At 49.0% G+C, this 21,229-nt stretch overlaps 1 protein-coding gene across 12 annotated transcripts in view; it reads right to left on the reverse strand.

The window, feature by feature from the left end:
* LOC143685201 (putative palmitoyltransferase ZDHHC11B) overlaps positions 1-21,229 on the reverse strand; it is an 85,116-nt gene that overhangs the window by 14,172 nt on the left and 49,715 nt on the right. For 7 of the 12 annotated variants that reach the window (XM_077162918.1, XM_077162907.1, XM_077162905.1 and 4 more), the window contains 3 exons: positions 17,836-17,920; positions 16,629-16,847; positions 642-820 (listed from right to left, as the gene is read on the reverse strand). In XM_077162918.1, coding sequence (XP_077019033.1) covers positions 642-820; positions 16,629-16,847; positions 17,836-17,920 — 483 coding nt within the window. Of the gene's footprint in view, positions 1-641; positions 821-16,628; positions 16,848-17,835; positions 17,921-19,615; positions 21,221-21,229 lie in introns of those variants that run through there. The other 5 variants (XM_077162913.1, XM_077162914.1, XM_077162917.1 and 2 more) reach the window with 4 other exon arrangements.

The following is a 21,229-nucleotide window of genomic DNA, read 5'->3' on the forward strand; positions in this document are numbered from 1 at the left end:
ATGGATGTTGGGGCCTCTGGGCTCCGACCCAGAGGGGAAGTCCAGGGAGGTGATACCCCATGGTGGCCCCCACAGGCCTAGGGGTCTAAGGCCTCTCCAGGGCCAGGCAGGGCTGAGGCAAGGACCCTGGGCCTGATAGGGTTGCCATGGGGGCCAGCTGCCTTCTCTTCGGGCCAGGGACTGGGGTTAGACCCAGACACCCCTGGCTCCCCTGCAGCCTGAAGCCCCCGCGCCAAGACCCCGAGGCTGTCCACTGGCCCCAGGGCATCTGCAGGTCTCAGCATCCCACCAGGCCCCAGGACAGAGGCTCCTTTCTGGGAAGACCAAGAAACACAGCGTGTCCCTTCCCCGAGGCTCTGGGATGAAGGGTCCCCTGCAGAGCCCACCAGAAATGGGCAGCATCCGAGGATGGCGCTTCTTATCTGAGGAAACTTTAAGCAATTCTCTGGTCTTATTCTGAGGAAAAAGCTCTTTGGAACTAGGCAGAAAACAGCTGCGACCCCCTCGCTGCACCCCATCCTTGGGACATGCGGGCTTCTCCCAGGCAAAGCTCCGATAGATAACATGGAGGTCAGCCATCACTGTCGGGTGGCCGAGGGACTCTGAGACCCCGGGGGCTGCCGGGGTGGGTGGGGACTCACACGTTGACCTGGCACAGGTGGCAGTACTGGTTCTCAATGACGTGGGCATGCTTGGAGCGGTCAAAGCTCGGCACCTGCTCGCGGTAGCTCTTCTTGTGCCTGACGTTGGGCTCGGCCGGGTCGATGGAGGTGGCAACCACATGCATGATAAGGTGTACCAGGAACAGCCCACCAACCACCTGTGGGGAGTTAAGGAAGGACGAGGGAGACCCTGGTCCACACCAGCGGGAGGCAGCTTCTGGGAGCCGGGGGTCTGCAGGACCTCCCTCCTCTTGTGCAGGGAGTGGGCAGCAGCTGTTCTCCACCTAGTTCCAAAGAACCTGGCCAAACCTGGGCGAACAGGGTCTCAGGGCACCTGAGCAGGTATGAGCAGGTGTGAGCAGGGGCTCAGAACACACCTGTCCTATTTGAGTGGTGGCTTGAGGCATAGCTGGCTCAGGTGAGTGGGGACTCAGGGAAGGCAGAGCAGGTGCAGGCTGAGTGGGTGGGAGCACATGTGCAGGGCAGAGAGCTAAATGCAAGCCAGGCTCAACAAAGGTGGTCCCAACTCATCAGCAATCTTACCCTCCTGGACCTGGAGCACTAGAGGGAGTCTCCCATTAGAGTGGGCACAACGACGAGCCTCTGAAATGACCTGATTAGCATATTTGCATGCTCAACTTGGAAATATTGGTTCCTGTAATCTTCCAGACATGTACCTTATTATAAAAGGGCCTTTCTACAGGAAAGAAATACTGAATTCACAGACATGGCTGAGCACATTATCAAGCTTGAGAAACTATCAGAAATCCTGACTGACTGCTTGAACCCTCCTTTGATGCCCTGCCCTGCTCCTCTAGGTCCTGGGCCACCCAACCTCCCTCTATGATTCCCCTGAACCCCTCATTGCCTCACGTATTCAAACCAAGCCAGTGAAGGAGGCTTCAGGGGTCACCTGCTCCATCCACGCAGACAAAGGCAGAATTCAGGGCAATTATCACAGAGGTCCCCAATCTATGGAAGATCCAGTTGGTTTTCCAAAAGAACTCACTCTCATCTTTCACCTTTATGAGCCTGGATGCTCAGAACTTTACCAGTCAGTTCACAGGACCGCTGGCGAGGGCCACGCCCACACCTGGGGAGATGAACCTGGCTGGAAAGACCCGTGAAAGGGCTCTTCAAAACCAAGAGGGACTCACAAACTGAAGCATTTATGCTAAAGGAGCATCACAGGGTCCGGTGCCCCCAACATTTTATTGGAGAAAAATGCAACAATGTCCCCTGAAGCCCAAGGAGCCCATATATGAATATTACAACAGGCTTGAAAAACACTTTAAGCAATTCTCTGTTCTTATTCATGTTGACTCTGAAACCTCTGCCCTATTTAATTCTACTTTCAGAAGAACTCAGCACCACGCTAAACTATAAACAACTAAATGGGGCCAAAATGGAACCTTCGGATTTTGTAGGTCGGACAGATCAATTAGATCACACTTCACAATGGCTGGAGAAAGGGCAATCTTCCCAGGAACAACTGCACAAATACATTAGCACAAACCAGGAGTTTCCAAGTACAGCAGCGAAAGAAATCCCAAGGAACACTTTCAGGGACCAGGGCTCAGGGTGCTGGGACTGTACGTACTGTAAACTAACTGGACAGTGAGAAAGAGACTGCCCCCCACATCCAGAAACAGCAGCAAACCCCACTGTCCTTTGCCTTCAACGTGACTGCTCGGGCTGCCCGGGAAAAGGCAGGTGCCTTTTCCATTGCCCATGCCACACCTTAGGTAAGACAGTGTGATAACTGGAGATGAGACACGTGGGCTCTAAGAGACACTGGGCCACCTTCTCCTTCTGGAATCCCAGGGCCCTCATCAACCCTCATCCCAGGGGAACAGAGACACCACTCAAATGGGGGTGGGGGGGGAGTGCGGTGTTTGAATCTGCTGTGTTATTTTAATCCATTCCTGTGGTTATGGGTGCATTGTGGAAGCAGGAGCTGAAAGCAACACAACCTGGGACACAAGGCCCAGCAGGGGCCAGCCATGTGCCTGCCGTGTGACAGAGGGGTCCTGGATGCCAGCAGCCTCTCTTCAGAAAAGGCATCTTCCTGCTGATGCCTTAATTTGGGCATTTTCATGGCCTTAGCATTAAACTTGTTAACTAATGAATTTCCAGTGTGAAAAGCAGCCCACTGCTGGTACATGACATTCTGGCAGCTTTACCAAACTGAAACAGGAAGTCTCCAACAAACCCATGACTGTCTTCAAATCCCCCCATTTCCCCTTCAGTTATGGCCTTTACAAGACACTCATCGATTTCTACTAGACCCTCTGCCCAATCCACCTTCTCAGAAGGGCTTCCCCGGGAGGACCTACACTCATGGGCTCCCTCTGTCTACCGTGGCCAAAAGGTCTGCGTCTAGTCTTACCACATCTGAGACCCATGCCTTTAGGAGAACATGGTATCCCCATTTGAAACAGGAACAGGGAGCCCTAGGAAAATAAACTGTAGCCTGGGAGCCTTGTCTCTTTAAAGGAGCTGTGCTAGCCTCCTCAGGAACTAATCAAACCTTAAGGAAAAATGAAACACTAGGAAAGTGATCCTTCTACATGCACTCCAGGGAGACAGACACCTCCAGGACGGCAATCCTCAGCCTGGAGATGCTACATGGTGGAAAGACCCCTCGATAGAGATGCACCCCAACCTCGATGGACAGGACCCCATGGGGCACCCTCAGTGACCCATGTGCAGCGAGAGTACAAAGGGGAGTCTTGGATCCTCATTTCTCAGTAATGACAGCTCCCAGCCCTGTCTGGAAATCCATTCCTACTAGGGACAAAAATAAAATTACCAAGGAGGAGAAGACGACGGCACCTGATGCTGATGACCAACTCATGGCCTGACCCAGGCCTGTCAAATTAATACTCACTGGTGGTGTTAGGCTTAGTCACCCAGAAGTAGGCGGCATCTGCTCTCTGTACAGACTCACCAAGCATCTCTAAACTTAGCTTCTCTGGGTTACAATCTGGATTTCATCTCTCAGCTTCCTTTGGTTTCCTCTTGGTTCTGGTTATTTCTGTGAGCCTTTGCTTAGCACCCAGGGCATCTCTGTCTGCATCTCCAAGCATCTGTGTCTGCTGTGTCAGGTGTCCAAGCACCTCTGCTCTCTCCACAACTTCCCCTGGCAATGGACTCCAGTAAGCTAATTAAGACCCATCTTGAATGGGCAGAGTCCCGTCTCCATGGAAACAATCTAATCAAAAGGTCCTAGCAACAACTGGGTGTGTCACATCTTCATGAAAACAATCTAATCAAGGGAGTCCACCCACAATAAGCCTGCACCTCAAGATTGGATTAGGACTAAAAGAACATGGCTGGTGAATAGAGGGGCCACGATGGTGGCTCAGCGAGGTGTGGGCTCTAGTTCTTCCTCCAGAGCAGGTAATAAATACCCCAAAACAGGACCAAACAACTGTGGGGGTCATGTCAGTGACTGGACACACAGCTTACACCAGTCTGGACAAGCTGGACTGACTGTGAGCCCTCCCAGAACCAGGAGTCCCCAAAGCCACATTGACCGGCGCCCCTTCCCCACAGTTGCTTCCCAGAGAGGAGGAAAGAGACTTTACCAGCAGCAGGAGCTCAGTGCAATCACACTCCAATTGTGGAATTAATTCACAAATTCTGACTCCTAAATATAAGCCCCCAGCTCAGCTGAACCTTGATCAACGTGGAGGCTGCTGGGTTTTGCCCCAGCGCAGAGGGGACAGGGCAGATGGAAAAAGAAAAATGAAAAAGAAAAACAGAGGTTTTTCGGAAAAGACAGTACATAGTACTGAAAGTGTCTGGGCCCTGAGGGAAAGGAGGGGGCACATAGGACCTGGAGATACACAAAGTACCAGTTTAAGCTCTTGATTGGCAAACAAAGAACAAGGTCCTGCTTTGAAAAGGGTTTTTCTTTTTCTTTTTTATGGCTGTGTTTCTATGCTTTGACTGCTCTTTGGATACTTCTACAGGGCTTCTCAGGCTCCAACTGCCCTAAGCAGTTGTCTCAACCATGCCCCAGCAGGGAGAGTCTGCTGAAGTCAAAGGTACCACATCACCCAATGCTGGGACCCACAGGCAGACAAGCACTACATACTGGGAAGGAAAGGAAAAACACAGAGTCCAGAAGCATCATAGAAAAGTCTTTCAACCTGCTGGGGCTCACCTCAGGGAAAACTGATACAGGTGACTCTTTCCACCTCACAGGAGGCCAGTTTGGTCTGGGAAAATCTGGCTGGGGTTTATAATATGTAAGTAGACCCTCTGAAGGGGGTAAAAATGCACCATACAGGCAGGGCAAGAAACAAGAAAACAAGAACTGAAAAATTCTGATCTGTTTAATGAAACCTAAGCCAGAGGTCTAGAATAAGCTGAACTGAATGTCGAAGAACAGATAGTCAACAAGGTCATCCAGCAAGAAAATCCTAGGTTAAAAAAAATGAAAACAATCTCCAGAATAATCTAATTAAGGCAATTAAATGCCTACACCCCAGCAAAAAATAACAAATCATACTAGGGAAATTGAGGGTATGGCCCAGTCAAAGGAACAAACCACCCATTCAAATGAGACACAGGAGTTGAAACAGTTAATTCAGAATGTTCAAACAGACATAGAAAACCTCATCAAAAATCAAATCAATGAATTGAGGGAGAATATAAAGAAGGCAAGGAATGAACAAAAAGAAGAAATCAAAAGTCTGACAAAACAAACCACTGAACTTTTGGGAATGAAAGGCACTGTAGAAGCGATGAAAAAAACATGCAAATCTACAATGCTAGATTTCAAGAAGCAGAAGATAGGATTAGTGAACTGGAGGCCGGGACATCTGAAATTTTATAAGCATAAGAAAATATAGGGAAAAGAATGGAAAAATACGAGCAGGGACTTGGAATTGAATGACAACATGAACTGCAAAAATTTACATGTCTTGGGTGTCCCATAATGAAAAGAGAAGGAAAAAGGAGGAAAAAACTAATGGAGAAAATTATCACTGAAAATTTCCTAACTCTTAGGAAAGACTTAAAATTACAGATCCAAGCAGTGTAGCATACCCCACACAGAATTGAACTAAATAGATGTACTTCAAGATACTTACTAATCAGAATGTCAGATGAGAAAGAGGAAGAGAGAATCTTGAAAGCAGCAAGAGAAAAGCAATCCACGACACACAAAGGAAGCCCAGTAAGGTTACACATAGATTTCTCAGCAGAAACCATGGAGGCTAGAAGACTGTGGGATAATATATTTAAGTTACTAAAAGAGAAAAATGGCCAACCAAGAATTCTGTATCCATCAAAATTGTTCTTTAATAATGAGGGGAAATTAAAACATTTTCAGACAAAAAATCACAGAGAATTTGTGACCAAGTGATTGACTCTGCAAGAAATGCTAACAGGACCACTAGAGACTGATTAGAAAGGACAGGAGAGAAAGGTGTGAAGAAGAGTGTAGAAATGAAGACTGTCAATAAAGGTAAAAAGAAGAAAAATAAGATAAGACATATAAAATCCAAAAGGTAAAATGGTAGAAGAAAATACTGCACATACAGTAATAACACTAAATGTGAGTGGATTAAACTCCCCAATCAAAAGACATAGACTGGAAGAATGGATTACAAAACAGGACCCATCTATATGCTGTCTACAGGAAACGCATCTTAGACCCAAGGATAAAAATAGTTTGAAAGTGAACAGTTGGGAAAAGATGTTTCATGCAAATAATAATCAGAAAAGAGCAGGAGTAGCTATACCAATGTCCAAGAAATTAGACTTCAAATGTAAAACAGTTAAAAGAGACAAAGAAGGACACTATCTATTAATAACAGGAAAAATTCAACAAGAAGATGTAACAATCATAAATGTTTATGCACCGAGCCAGAATGCTCCAAAATACATGAGGCAACCACTGAAAAGAGAAACTGACAAATCTACAATAAGAGTTGGAGACTTCAATTTCCCACTGTCATCAATGGACAGAACATCTAGACAGAGGATCAATGAAGAAACAGAGAATTTGAATAATACAATAAATGAGCTAGACTTCACAGACATTTATAGAACATTACATCCCACAACAGCATGATACACCTTTTTCTCAAGTGCTTATGGATCATCTCAAGGATAGACCCTATGCTGGGTTACTAAACAAATCTCAATAAATTAAAAAAGATTGAATCATACAAAACACTTTCTCAGATCCTAAAAGAATGAAGTTGGAAATCAATAGGCAGAGGGCCAGAAAATTCACACATATATGAAACTCAACAACACACTCTTAAACAACCAGTGGGTCAAGGAAGAAATTACAAGAGAAATCAGTAAATATCTCGAGGCAAATGAAAATGAAAACACAACATATCAAAATCTATGGGATGCAGCAAAGGCAGTGCTATAGCAGAAACTTATTGTGCTAAATGCCTATATCAAAAATCGAGGAATTAACTGTCCACTTGGAAGAACTAGAGAAAGAACAGCAATCTATCCCCAAAGCAAGCAAAAGGAAAGAAATAATGATTAGAGCAGAAATAAATGAAATTGAGAACAAGAAAAAAATGAGAAAATAAAAAAAGCAGAAGTTGGTTCTATGATAAAATCAATAAGATTAATGGACCCTTAGTGAGGCTAACAAAGAGAAGAGTGAGAATGCAAATCAACAGAATCAGAAATGGAAGAGGAGACACAACCACTGACCCACAGAAATAAAGGAAGTAATGAGAGGATACTATGAACAACTTTATGCTAATAAACTCGGCAATGCAGATGAAATGGACAACCTACTAGAAAAGCACGAACAATCAACACTGACTTGAGAAGGAAAAGATGACCTCAACAAACCAATCACAAGTAAAGAAATTAAATCAGTCATTAGAAGCTCTCCAAAAAGACAAGTCCAGGACCAGATGGCTTCACATGTGAATTCTATCAAACATTCAAGAAAGAATTAGTACAAATTCTGCTCAAACTCTTCAAAAGAATTGAAGAGGAGGGAAAGCTACCTAACTCATTCTATGGAGCCAACCTCATACCAAAGCCAGAGAAAGTTATTACAAGAAAAGAAAACTACAGACCAATCTCCCTAATGAATATAGATGCAAATATCCTCAAAAAAATTCTTGCAAATCGCATCCAGCAGCACATTAAAAGAATTATGCACCATACCAAGTAGGATATCCCAGATATGTAAGGATGGTTCAACAGAAGAAAATCAGTTAATATAATATACCATATCAACAAATCAAAACTGAAAAGCCACATGATCATCTCGACTGAGACTGAAAAGGCATTTGACAAAATTCACCATCCTTTCTTGTTGAAAACACTACAGAGGATAGGAATAGAAGGGAACTTCTTCAATATGATAAGGGGAATATATGAAAAACCCAGACTTAACATGATCCTCAATGGGAACAATTTGAAAACTTTATCACTAAGATCAGGAACAAGACAAGGATGTCCACTATCACCATTGTTATTCAACCTTGTGTTGGAAGTTCTAGCCAGAGCAATTAGATAAGAAAAAGAAATACAAGGTATCCAAATTGGAAAGTAAGAGGTAAAGCTCTCACTGTTTGCAGATGATATGATACCGTATGTCAAAAACCCTGAAAAATTCACAGCAAAACTACTAGAGCTAATAAATGTGGCAAAGTGGCAGGTTACAAGATCAACACTCAAAAATCTGTAGTGTTCCTGTACACTAGTAATGAACAATCTTAGGGGGAAATCAAGAAAAAAGTCCATTTACAATTGAAACCAAAAGAATAAAATATTTAGGGGTAAATCTAACTAAAGATACAAAGACCTCCACAAAGAAAACTACAGGACACTGGGAAAAGAAATCACAGAAGACCTAAACAAATGGTCTTTGGGCATATGGTGTTCATGGGTTGGAAGACTAAATATAGTTAAAATGTCAATTCTATCTAAATTGATTTACAGATTTAATGCAATACCAATTAAAATCCCAAAAACTTACTTTTCAGAAATAGACAAACCAATAACCAAATTTATCTAGAAGGGCAGGGTGCCCCAAATAGCTAAAAATATGCTCAGAAAGAAAAATGAAGTCGAGGTCTCATGCTACCTGACTTTAAGGACAGTGGTCAAAATAGTATGGTAATGGCATACAGATAGATATACTGACCAATGGAATCGAATAGAGTGTTCAGATATAGACCCTCTCATCTATGGACAATTGATCTTTGATAAGGCAGTCAAGCCAACTCACCTGGGACAGAACAGTCTCTTCAATAAATGGTGCCTAGAGAACTGGATATGCACATGCAAAAGAATGAAAGAGGATCCATCTCACACCCTATACAAAAATCAACTCAAAACAGATGAAAGACATATACGTTAGGTCTAAAACTATAAACGCTTTAGAATAAAATGTAGGGAAATATCTTATAATAGCAGGACGTTTCCTAGACCTTACACCCAAAGCACGAGCATTGAAGAAAGAAAGAAAGAAATGGGAACTGCTCAAAATTAAACATTTTGTGCATCAAAGAACTTTGTCAAGGAAAGTAAAAAGACAGCTTACACAATGGGAGACAATATTTGGAAATGATATATCAGATAAAGATTTAGTATCCAGAATATATAAAGAGATTATTCAACTCAACAACCAAATTACCAAATGGATTAAAAACATGAACAGACACGTCTCAGAATGGCTGAAAGACACATGAAGAGATACTCAACTTCCCTGGCTATTAGGGAAATCCACTCAGAGGACAAAGCAAGGACACAAATGGACATTTGCACACCAATGTTTATAGCAGCATTATTTACAATTGCCAAGAGATGGAAACAGCAAAATGTCCATCAACAGATGAGTGGCTAAAGAATCTGTGGCATATACATATGATGGAATATTACACAGCTATAAGACAATAAAGTTATGAGGTATGCAAGAACATGGATGGACCTTGAGGACATTATGCTGAGTGAGATTAGCCAGAAACAAAAGGACAAATACTGTATGGACTCACTGATGTGAACTGACATTAGTGAATGAAATTGGAGAATTTCAGGAAAGAAAAGAGACCATCAGGAGATAGAATAGGGTAGAGATTGGGTAACTGGTGCTGAAGGGATACAAGACTGATTGTAAAAATTCAGAAGTGGATAGCATAACACTACCTAACTGTGATACAATAACGTTAAAACACTGAATGAAGCTGAATGTGAGAATGATAGAGGGAGGAGGCCTGGGAACACAAATAAAATCAGAAGAAAAGATAGACAATAAAGACTGAGATGGTATAATCTAGCAATGCCTAGAGTATATAATGATAGTGACTAAATGTGCAAATTTAAAAATATTTTTGCATGAAGAAGAACAAAGGAATGTCAATACTGCAGGGTGTTGAAGATAGAAGGTAATTCGTATTTTAAAACATCAACTTATGTTTGAGACTAAAGCAAAAAATGTTTATTTGGTACAAAATTTATATTTTGACTAGTGCATTTCCTAATATAACTTAGGTTGGCAGATTAATTGAACACCATAGAACATGTAACCTTGAGTAGGGCATGAGATTTCATAGGTTTGCCTCAATAAATCCCAGAGTGATGTTAACAGTGAATAAAACAGTATTTGAAAAGCCCCTTGGGGGAATGGTGAGAAAGGGGGAAAATTCATCTTTCCCAAGTGGAGAATTCTTGATATTCTCACAAACAAGCAGTGGGGACAACCAAAGCAATAGGCTGAGCCCCCAGTATTGGGGTTTGTAAATATGAAACTTAATCTACAAAGGACAGGCTAAGTCTACTTAAAATTAAGCCTAAGAGTCACCCCCAAAGAACCTCTTTTGTTGCTCATATGTGGCCTCTCTCTTTCAGCCAGCATGACAAGCAAACTCACTGTCCTCCCCGCTCTACGTGGGACATGACTCCCAGGGGTGTGGACCTTCCTGGCAACGTGGGACAGAAATCCTAGAATGAGCTGGGACTCAGCATTAAGGGATTGAGAAAACCTTCTCAACCAAAGGGGGTAAGAAGGAAATGAGAAAAAAATAGTGTCAATGGCTAAGAAATTCCAAACATAGTCATGAGGTTATCCTGGAAGTTATTCTTAGCACTAAATACATATCAGCTTTTTAGTTAAGATGTAATGGTGAGGCTGGAAGGAACTGCCCGAAAATGGAGAGCTGTGTTTCACTAACCATGATTCCTGAAGATGATTGTATAATGATATACTTTTTGCAGTGTGACTGTGTGATTATGAAATGCTTGTGTCTGATGCTCCTTTTATGTACCTTATTGACAGATGAGTAAAACATATGGATTACAAATATATAATGGGGGGAACAAATGTTAAAAAAAATTTAGTAGATTGAAATGACAGTGATCAATGAAAGGGAGGGGTAAGGGGTATGGTATGTAGGAATTTTTTCTGTTTTCTTTGCATTTCTTTTTCTGAATTGATGGAAATGCTCTAAGAAATGACCATGATGATGACTACACAGCTATGCAATGATATGTGAGTTATTGATTATATATCAAGAATGGAATGATCATGCGGTAAGAATGATTGTGTTTATATGTTGTTTAATAAATAAATACATTTTTAAAAAAAGAACATGGCTTTTCTGGGGTACATAACAGTTTCAAACCGGCCTGGTCACCCAAATTAGATAGCATCTGCAGTAGATGGTGAAACCAGATCTGGGACCAGGCCTGATTTTCATCAGACTGAATGAAATCAATACCACCTGCCATAATCCTTCCGCTTTCTTGCTCACCCCTTCTTTGTACCCCAGCCCATCTCTGTCCTTCCCGCAAGGACTCCTACCCCCTTTAAACTTCACATTCCACTGTTGCCTTCCTTCCTAGTCCCTGGCCATTCCCAACCCTCTTCCCCAGCCATCAGGGTACTGCGGACCAGACACGTGATCCCAATGCTGGGTCTGTGTGGGCTGAGGCTTCTCAGAGGGGCCTGCAGAGGCGTCTGGAGCACGGGGCGAGCTCAGCACAGAGCCGGGCTCACGGCGATGCATGGCCAAACAGCCGTGTCACTATTTAGGGGAAACACCCGCGTGGTGGTTCCCTCAGCACACTTGGCAGAGACTGGTGGGATGGAAATACTTGTGAGCAAGACGGGGAGGGAGACACTGCAGGCCCCTGCCCCAGAGAAGCTGCATCCCCCAGAACGGCAAGGAGCGTGGACGGCTGCAGAAGCAGAGCAAGCAAGCAGGGAGACAGAGCCACTGGCTGGACACGGCCAGGCACCCCGCCCAGCCCCGACGAGGTCCTGCCCTGGGCAGTGCCGCATGTGGAGACGCAGTTGGGAGGGTGGACCCTGGACTCTGTCGTGCCCCAGCGCCTAGCCTCCCAGGCCCTGCCCTGCGGGGGAGGCGGCTCCCGAGCTCTCCTGTGGACAGCGGTGGGGGGCGGACAGCCGTGCTGCCTGGAGCAGGGACTGCCAGCCTTGGGGCACACGGGGCAGGACCCAGGTTGGGAGGAAACGGCCTCCTGGGTGTGGCGGTTCAGACCCATCTGTGTTCCAGAAACACATGTTCTTAAAGTTCATCCAGACTGCGGGTGGACCCATCCCGAGCAGGAGCTCCGTCGAGGTGGGCAGTCGGGGGGCCCATCAGGAGGGTCTTCATCCCGGCCTGGGGTCCTGTGTGAGGGATGAGACGCAGCCAGAGGGGGAGAAAGCCCGGGGAAGGCGGAAGCTGGAATTGCAGGGCACCGGGGGAGGGGGCAGGGCCAGGGAGGCACACGCAGAGGGCAGGACAAGCCCCAGAAGGTCAATCTTGTGGGACACAGCAGTGCCCCAGGGTGGACTTTGTCCTGGCCGCAATGCCATGCACAGTCACGTCCTCATTGCTGAAGCTGAACCACTGTGTGGGAGCAGCCGGGAAGCTGGGACCCAGGGACGGGGGACACTCAGAGGCACGTCACAGGGGATTCCAGGGCCACCAGCACAGGCCCAAGGCTAGACTCCTGGGTGGAGGTCAGGGAGGCATCTACACTTGTATGCTTTTTCTCTTTTTCCTTCTTTGTCATTTTTAGTTAGTTCCTGGCATTCAAGGCAAGTTTAGTCAAAAGGCTAACTGCATACAAGTTTAAGGAGCAGACAGCCCAAAGTCTAAATTTCATCAGATATGACATTGAAATATCAAAACGCCCAGGATTCAATAAAAGATTACAACACATACAAAAGGAAGTGAGGGCTCAGGTAAATGATAAAGTAACGGGACTAGAAACCATCCATTGGGAGGACCAGACCTGGGACATACCAGGAAGGATTTTTTTTCAGTGCTCCTAAACATGCTCAAGAAGGTAAGGGAAATATGAACACAAAGCTAAAGGAAATCAGGAAAGCAATAGAGGAACACACAGAGAATATCCATAGAAAGATGGAAATTATGAAAAGGGAACATACAGCCCTGAGGACTACAGAAGCAGAAGTGAAAACTTCCCTCGAGGAGTTCTGCTACAGACTCAAGCTGGCCGAAGAAAGGATCTGTGAACCTGAAGCTAAGACGATGGAAATCATCCAGTCTGAGCAGCAGAAAAGTTTATGGTAATTGCACTGTGAAATGCCAAAGACAGAGAATTCTGGAAGTGGTGAGAGAACCAACGTGTCCTGCAGCAGGAAGCCTCGGTAAGAGCGATTTCTGATTTCTTACCAGCAACCACGGAGCAGGACAGCATAGGATGACACGGAGTCATGGCACATGGTGAGAGCAAAAAACTGCCAAGCAGGAATTCTATATGTGGCAAACCTGACTTTCAAAAATAAGGGAAAGTTTAAGACATCCCAGATCAATAAAAGCTGAGGGAATTTGTCACCACTAGAGCAAGCCTACGAGAGGTGTGAAAGGGAGTTCTGCAGATTGAAGGAAAGGACACCAGGCAATCGATTGAAGCTGCATGAAGAAGTAAAACCTCTGGTGACAATATGATAAGTTTTGTCATATTGTCAATATAGTAATATAGTAAATACAAATGCCAGTCTTATTTACTGTATTTTTGTTTTGTAACTCCACTTTTTACACCCTACCATCTAAAAGGGAAATTCAATAAAATGTAATGATAAATCAGGGTGGGCCATGATGGCTCAGCTGGCAGAGTTCTCGCCTGCCATGCTGGAGACCCGGGTTTGATTCCCGATGCCTGCCCATGCAAAAACAAACAAACAATCAAACAAATGCAATGATAAGCAGTGGTTCAGAACTCATAACATATGAACACACAATTTATGGTGAGAACTACACTAAGGTGGGGTGTTTACTTTCCTAGCCTGCTCAAGCAAAGACCATTCATTGGCTTACGCAGTGGGAAGTTATTTGCTCACAGTTTTGAGGCCAGTAGAACATCCAAACAATGCATTATGGAGGACGCTGTCTCCCTGACCCTGTCCCCTGGCCAGGCACGTGGCCACCTGTCCTGGTCTCCCCCTTCTCTCTACTGCTTTGTTTCTGGCTGCTCCATCGGTACCTTTCTCTCTCTGTCTGAATTTCATGCTCATTTAACTGAAGCAGCCTTATCAGAAGGTCCTGCTTGCAATGGGCTCATGCCCACAGGGCTCGGTTAACTTCAAGAACATGTTTTTCTGGGGTATAGGAGCATAGCTGTGTATGCTGACATCTAAGCAAGTGAGAGAGCTGTAGATTCAGGGTGTTGAATTTAAGCCCATGGGACCCTCAAAGAAATTGCTGGAGAACCTGCAAGCTCATAGAGACAGAAAGAGGGTACAGGCTGCCAGGGTTGGGGCAGGGGGCATGGGGAGTTCATGAAAAATGGGGGTAAGGCGTCTGTCTGGGGAGATGGGCAGATTCAGCAATCAAAGGTGGTGGAGGAATTTCAATAGTAGGGACGTGATGAACCTGTGAATGGCAGGCTTGGGAAAGATGGAAAGTTTATGTTGTCCTTATGATCCCACAAATGTTTTTAAAAATGAGTAACTAAAGAGACAAGGACAGCTATGTGCAGCATGTGATTTTGGGCAGAATCTACCAGGGAGGAGTAGAGGCTTCAAAGGACGTTTGGAGACGTGACAAATGTAGAATATGGGGAGTAAGGTTTATGGCCATGTTGAGAGTCTTGAACTTGCCCACTGCACTTGAGGAGGGCACATAAGTGAGCGTCCTTGTGCACAAGGAATGTACGAGGAAGTATTAGGTGTTCAGGCAGCATACAGCCTGTGCTTAAGTGTTCCGAAAAATGGACTGATGAACAGACATACAGATGGACGGGTGGATGGGTAGATGGAACATGAAAGGGCAACATGGCAAAATGTTGAAGTTGCTGGATCTGGCTGTCTGGGAGTGAGGATAGGTTGGGCTCCTCTGGGTGGGTTGAACTGTTTTTTAACTGTCCTTTAAGTTTTCCAAAATTAAAAGTTGTTTTCTAGAAAAGTCCTTTTCCATCGAAACGGACGGTAGCCTCTACAGTTGACCTTCCACGCCTGGGACTGTGCCCACCCCCAGTGTGGTGAGCCTAGGGGAGGGACCAGAACCTCGGTGATGGACACTGAGCATGGTGGGGGCCTGTGTGCCCAGAGACCCACGTTCACGTCTTGTCCCCTGGTCCTGATGACGGGGCCGCATGTGGAAAGAGGGTCTCGAAGACATGAGTAGCTCAGAAGAGGCTAAACTGGTGAGGGGCCCTCATCAAAACAGTTGTGTCCTCATAAGAAGAGGACAGGCAGACCCCACACGGGGCTGAGGGGTCTCGTTGTGGAGCCTAAACTGAGGGGTGTGGGTGGGGCCAAGGCCACCCGGACGGCGGCACCCCTAGAGACAGTAGGGGGAGGACCAGCCCCGGAGCCTTCAGGGGGTGCAACAGGCAGACCCTCGGGTCAGACTTCTGGCCTCCAAAAGCTAGAGAACCAATGTCTGGGGTGTCACTGGCTGCTGTGCAGTGCTGTTCCCGTAGCCCCTGGATACCCAGACCCTGGGACTGGTCCGCGGGGCTCCCCTGCACTGCTCCCGCCCTTTCCCGAGCCCAGAGACCCCATCATGACAAGTGTAGGGAAAGAACATCTGGCTGCAAGTTGCTGAGGCCCGGAGAGAGAGCGAGGTGGACACTCCCGGCGTGGCCGGCTGGACCAGCCCAGGTCCTCCGCCAAGACTGAGGCAGGCGGGCAGTGGCTCCATGCCACCCACCCAGGCATGTGGGGTCTCTGTGCCACCCACCTGGGAAACAAGGAGGTCTCCATGCCATCCACCCTAGGACACTGAGGGTTCTCCGACCCCCAGGCACTTGGCCAGGCTCCTGGCCCATCTGCCCTATCTCACTTGCCCCAACAGCAGCCCTTGGCCGCGGTCTCCTGGCAGCTCCTGGTGCGGTGCCTCGAGGGCTGGACTGGAAGCGGAGCCCACCTGACACCCGACGACACCAGGTGGGACACAGACGTGCATGGGTCCTCGCAGCCAGGCCCCAGGAGCCACCAGCGCAGCCCTTCCAGGGACCATCTCAGTTCCCTTAGGCGACAGGACGTGAAGACGCACCTGGCACAAGGGCTCCAGGTTATGCACTGGCCCCGGCATTCAGGTGGGCACCCCGTAAAGGCTGTGGGTCTGCCGAACCTGTTGGACTATCTCCACACACACGAATGGGGCCTCCTTGCTAGGCCCACTGGGAAAAGCTGGAGTCGCGGGGTCTGTCTGGGGTCTCCTTTCCAGGGGCTCTTCTTCTCCTTCTAGCACCCCTCTCTCCCTCCCTCCCAGTGGGTGGGGGCTTGAGCTGGTGGGCGGGGCCTGAGTAGGTGTGAGCTGGTGGGCGGGGCATGAATGGGTGGGGCCTGGGTAGGTGGGGCCTGAGTCAGTGGGAGCTGGTGGGCAGGGCCTGAGTCAGTGGGAGTTGATGGGTGGGGCCTGAGTGGGTGTGGCCTGGTATGCGGAGCCTGAGCTGGGCGGGCTGGCGGTACCCCAGGGGCAAGCTCTCTTGAGGGACCCTCGCAGCCCCCTCCCCCTGAAGGCAGGCACGTCTAAAGGATACAGCATAGGCAACATCTCTCCAGACGCCAGGCAGCAAGGGAATGAAGACTGCGAAGCCGGCCCCGGCCATGGTCAGCAGGATGGCCCAGGCCACCACCTGGTAGGGGTGCAGGGGCAGGGACCAGCCGTTGACTCGGGCGCGGAGAGGCAGTGGCCGCTTCGTGCCGCTGGCCCTGGCATCCGGGGCAGTCCTCCGCCAGCTCCTGCCACAGGTGACCGTCTGCAGGTAAGGAAGGGTGAGGACCCAGAGGACCACAGCCCTGCAGCCCACAGTGCTCCAACCCACAGACCCCGCCTCGCCCAGGGCTGCGCGACCACCTGTCACCAAGGTGGGGGCATGTGTGTGCATAAATGTGCATGCACACGGAAACATGCACACATGTGCACAGTGTGTGTAAATCACATGTGCAAATATCGCAGACATATCCACACGCGTGTGTACACATGCTCATGGAAGTACAGAGATGTGTATGTAGTTATAAGTGTGAACATGTGTGCAAACACAAACAACACATGGATGCACATGCATGCACAAGTACACATGCATGTGTACACAGATTAATGCTAACATGAGTGCAAACAAGTACAAAGATAGATGTGCACACACATGCATGTACAAGTTTGCATGCACGCATATGCACGTGTACAGGTACTGTGTGTGCATACCTAAATGTGCACACTTGCACACATACAGACATGCCCAGATGGGCACAGTGCACAGACAAGCACATATACACCTATTACATGCAGAGCCAAGCACACACGTGGACACACGGGTGGAGCCCTGGAGACCCCCGGAGGAGTCCACGCATGTGGGTGGATCCTCAGAGACCCCGAGTGAGATCCGGAAGCCAAGCCCAGCCTTGGGCAGCAGCGAACCCCGTGCGGCGGAGGCTGTGGAGCATGTGCAGTGTGGAGGGGAAGAGGGTCCCCTTTGTCCATGGGGTACGGCTGGGGGGGCATACTGGGGGGAGACCCCAAAGCCCTTGCAGCAAAGGGGAGGGACACAGATGCGTTACTTTTGGAAGAGGCCGAATGGATGAAAAGTATTTCTGGAAGTTCAATTCGATCTAAAGTAAATCCACACTAACCTAAAACACCTTAACAGGAGCTGATACGAGAGCTGTGAATGGGGGCACCCCGTCACCACACGGGGGGTGGGGGGGTGGGGGCGGCCTCTTCCCCAGAGCCCCCGAGAACCCTGGTACCTGGCACATGACGCCGGATGTGCTCTCCTCTGAGCTCCCAAACAGGTCCGGTCGGGGCTGTCTGTGCGCAGACAATAAAGGGTACCTGGGGGAGGAGAGGGGATGAGTGGCCCTGTGGGCACCTACTTTCCATGCGCAGGGACCAGGATAGGGCAGTTTCCCAGCCTCACCCTCACCCCTTGGCAGGGCCTCATCTTAGGCCTTTCCGGGAACCAAAATGCAACATTCTTTGCACCCAGCTTGAAATGTGCACAAACGAAGGGCAACATCATTTTCCAGTGCAGATTGCAGTGTTGGGAGATGAGAGCAGTTCCCAGAACCTGGGGCCAGACAGCAGCTGACCCCCCAACATGGCCCCTCTTCCCTCCCAGGGTGACGGGCCACTGGCCGCCGTCCTGCCAGCTCCAAATGTGCAGAGATGACAGGAAAGAGATGGACAAGGAAGATGTGGGAGCTGTGTCAGAACCACGTGACCTAGACCCTCCCTGCTTCCCTCGGCTCGCACACCACGGACCCTGGGAAGAGCACCAGGGACCACCCAGGACAGCCCCACAAGGGGCAGGGAGCAACAGGCCCCAGCACTGCCCCCACCCGACAGAAGCAGGAGCACAGACACGATACTCCCCGGCCCCACCCGGGAAGCCCAGGTGGTGTGTTCCACCCTGGTTGTTGGGGTCTTGCGGACCCCACCTGGCCAGGCTGCACCACCAGCAAGGGGACCCCTGTGTTAGGGGAGGCCCCTAAAAAGAGGTGCTGGGGAAGTGCTCCCTTCCCTGTAAGGCCTGGGACTCCCCTTTTCTACTGCAAGATACTGGTAGGCAGGGGACACCCAGTCAGACTAACCCCAGCTGGGAAGCCTCTCTGCTCCCCATGAGCAGGGACCCCACTGCCCACGCTAGCCTGGAAGAGCAACACGCTTGCACACAACTGCTCCATCCACTCCATTTGATCAGCCCATGCCTGGACAAAGCCCTTGGAGCCCAACACGACAGAGAAGCATGGGTTCAAGCGTCACCCCGGGTGTGCCCCCAAGGTGAGTGGCCTCTTGTTGAGTGGTCTTCTAGGAGGAGGTGGCCTAGCTGAGTGTGGGCAGGTCTCAGTCATGCCACCAGAGTCCTTTATAATTGGAATGAAATAGAGACACACAGAAGGAGAGTCACAGGAAGAAGCGCAAGTCTGTGGGCCCAGAGAAGCCAGGACAGGCCACTCTGTAGCTCACCATGGGAGGACACACCCAGGACCAAGCATTGTGGGCAGTCAGCTTTGGAACAGGACAGTTTTGAGAAGAAAGCATCGTCTTACTGATGCTTCAACAATGGACATTTTCCAAACATCAAAATTCTTGACCCATAAATTCCCATTGTTTAAAGAAACCTATTGCGTGGTGCTTGTTTCAGCAGCCCACCGCACCCTTCCTGGGTCTCTAGAACCCATTGTGCCCTTCCTGGGTCACTAGAACCCACCCCAGCATTTCTGAATCTCTAGCCCCACTGTGCCCTTTCTGGGTCACTAGAATGCACTGCAGCCTTACTGGATAACTAGAGTCCACTGCACCAGTCCTGGTTCTCCCTAGAACCTGCCATGCCTTTCCAGAGCCCCTGGGTCCCCTGTGCCTTTTCTGGACCCCCCTCTCAACCTGTTCCTGTTTCTCCCTGGGCCCCTCCACGCTGCCCCTGAATCTGTGGGGCCATTCCTGGACCCCTGAGTCACCTCACACCTTTCGCGGACACCCCCATGTCTGCCGCCCCTGCCTGGTCCTGCTGCCGGCCGCCCCCCTCACCTCTAGTCCAGGACTAGACGGGGCTATCCAAGGGTATAAACCTTCCAGATCAGTCCAGACGGGCAGACAAGGAGATAAGCCTTCCTGTCAGCCGAAGCCAAATGGACAAGTAGGTGGGCTGTGCCCTGGTTGGCATGACAGCGATGGACCCCCAAGCGCATCATAATCCAGCCCAGGGAGTCACAGGTCCTCCCTGCTGGGAAGTGGAGACCTGCCTGAGGGGGGAGAAGAGAGGTGGGTGGGCAGAAGAGGGGGGAAGCCGGGTGACGGGAAAGAGACAAGACAAGGGCTGGGGGAACCGAGCACACCCCACTCCAAGAACCCAGGGCGCCAGGCACCCTTTTCACATGTGGGGCCTCAGCATAGGACCACCCCTCATCGCACCCATGCCCCCTTCACACACAGATCCATCTCTCATGGCCTGAGGTTTGCCCTTTGCCCCCAAGAGAACCCACAACTAGACACCCCCTGCCTGTTACTGACCGCATGGCTGACGCTTCACGCTCCGACAGCTAAGGGGCCGTCATCATCCCTAACTTTCCTCATCGCTCCTGAAGGGCTCTGCTCGTGCTCCAGACACCAAGACCTTTACCTCTGTCTTCAGCTCCAGAAGCTGGGGGTCACACAGCAGACACAGAGAAGTCCTCACCTCCAACCGTGACACAGGAATACTCCCCCACATGCACACAGAGGGGTGCCCCCAACAAAGACAGAGGCTCCAATAAAGACAGAGTGCCCCCCAAAAAGATGAGGCATGCCCCCCAAAAGATGAGGAGTGTCCCCCAATAAAGACAGAGGAGTGCCCCACAATAAAGATGAAGAGTGCCCCCCAAAAAAGACAGTGGAGTCCCCAATGAAGATGAGGAGTGTCCCCCAGTAAAGACAGCGGAGTCCCCAATGAAGATGAGGAGTGTCCCCCAATAAAGACAGTGGCATGTACCCCCAAAAAGATGAGGGGTGCCCCAAATAAAGAAGAGGAGTACCCCCCAAATAAAATGAGTGCCCCCAATAAAGACAAGGAGTGGTCCCCAAGAAAGATGAAGAGTGCCCCGAAATAAAGATGAGAAGTGCTCCCCTATCAAGATGAAGAGTGCCCCCCAATAAAGACAGAAGAGTGCACCCCAATAAAAATGACGAATGCTCCTCTGTAAAGATGAGGAGTGCCCCACACCAAGGACACAAAGGGGTACACCCAACAAAGAGGGGGAGGCCTCCCACGATGGACACAGAGGACTGTCCCCCGTAGAGACAGAGGAGGATCCCTACATGAACACAGAGGAGTGCCCCCTCCAGCAAAGCAAGGGTATGCCCCCAAATTTAGAAGAGGAGACTCCCCAATCAAGACAGAGCCGTGTCCCCACCATGGACACAGAAGTGTCCCCCTCAGTAAAGACGGGGGGGGGGGGCCCCGCATGCACACAGAGGAGCGCCCCCAACAAGGACAAGGGTGTGGTCCCCCTTGCACCCCGAGGAGCAGCCCCACCATAGGCAGGGGAGCAGGCTCCCACACAGGACCCCAGGAGCCGTGCTCCCCCCCCACGGGACAGGCAGAGCTACCCTCCCCCAGGCCTGCCTAAGCACTGCCTCCCTGGAAGTCAGGGGAAGGCCCACTGT

Source organism: Tamandua tetradactyla, chromosome 5 (genome assembly GCF_023851605.1).
Source record: "Tamandua tetradactyla isolate mTamTet1 chromosome 5, mTamTet1.pri, whole genome shotgun sequence".
In the NCBI taxonomy this organism is placed as follows: Eukaryota; Metazoa; Chordata; class Mammalia; order Pilosa; family Myrmecophagidae; genus Tamandua; species Tamandua tetradactyla.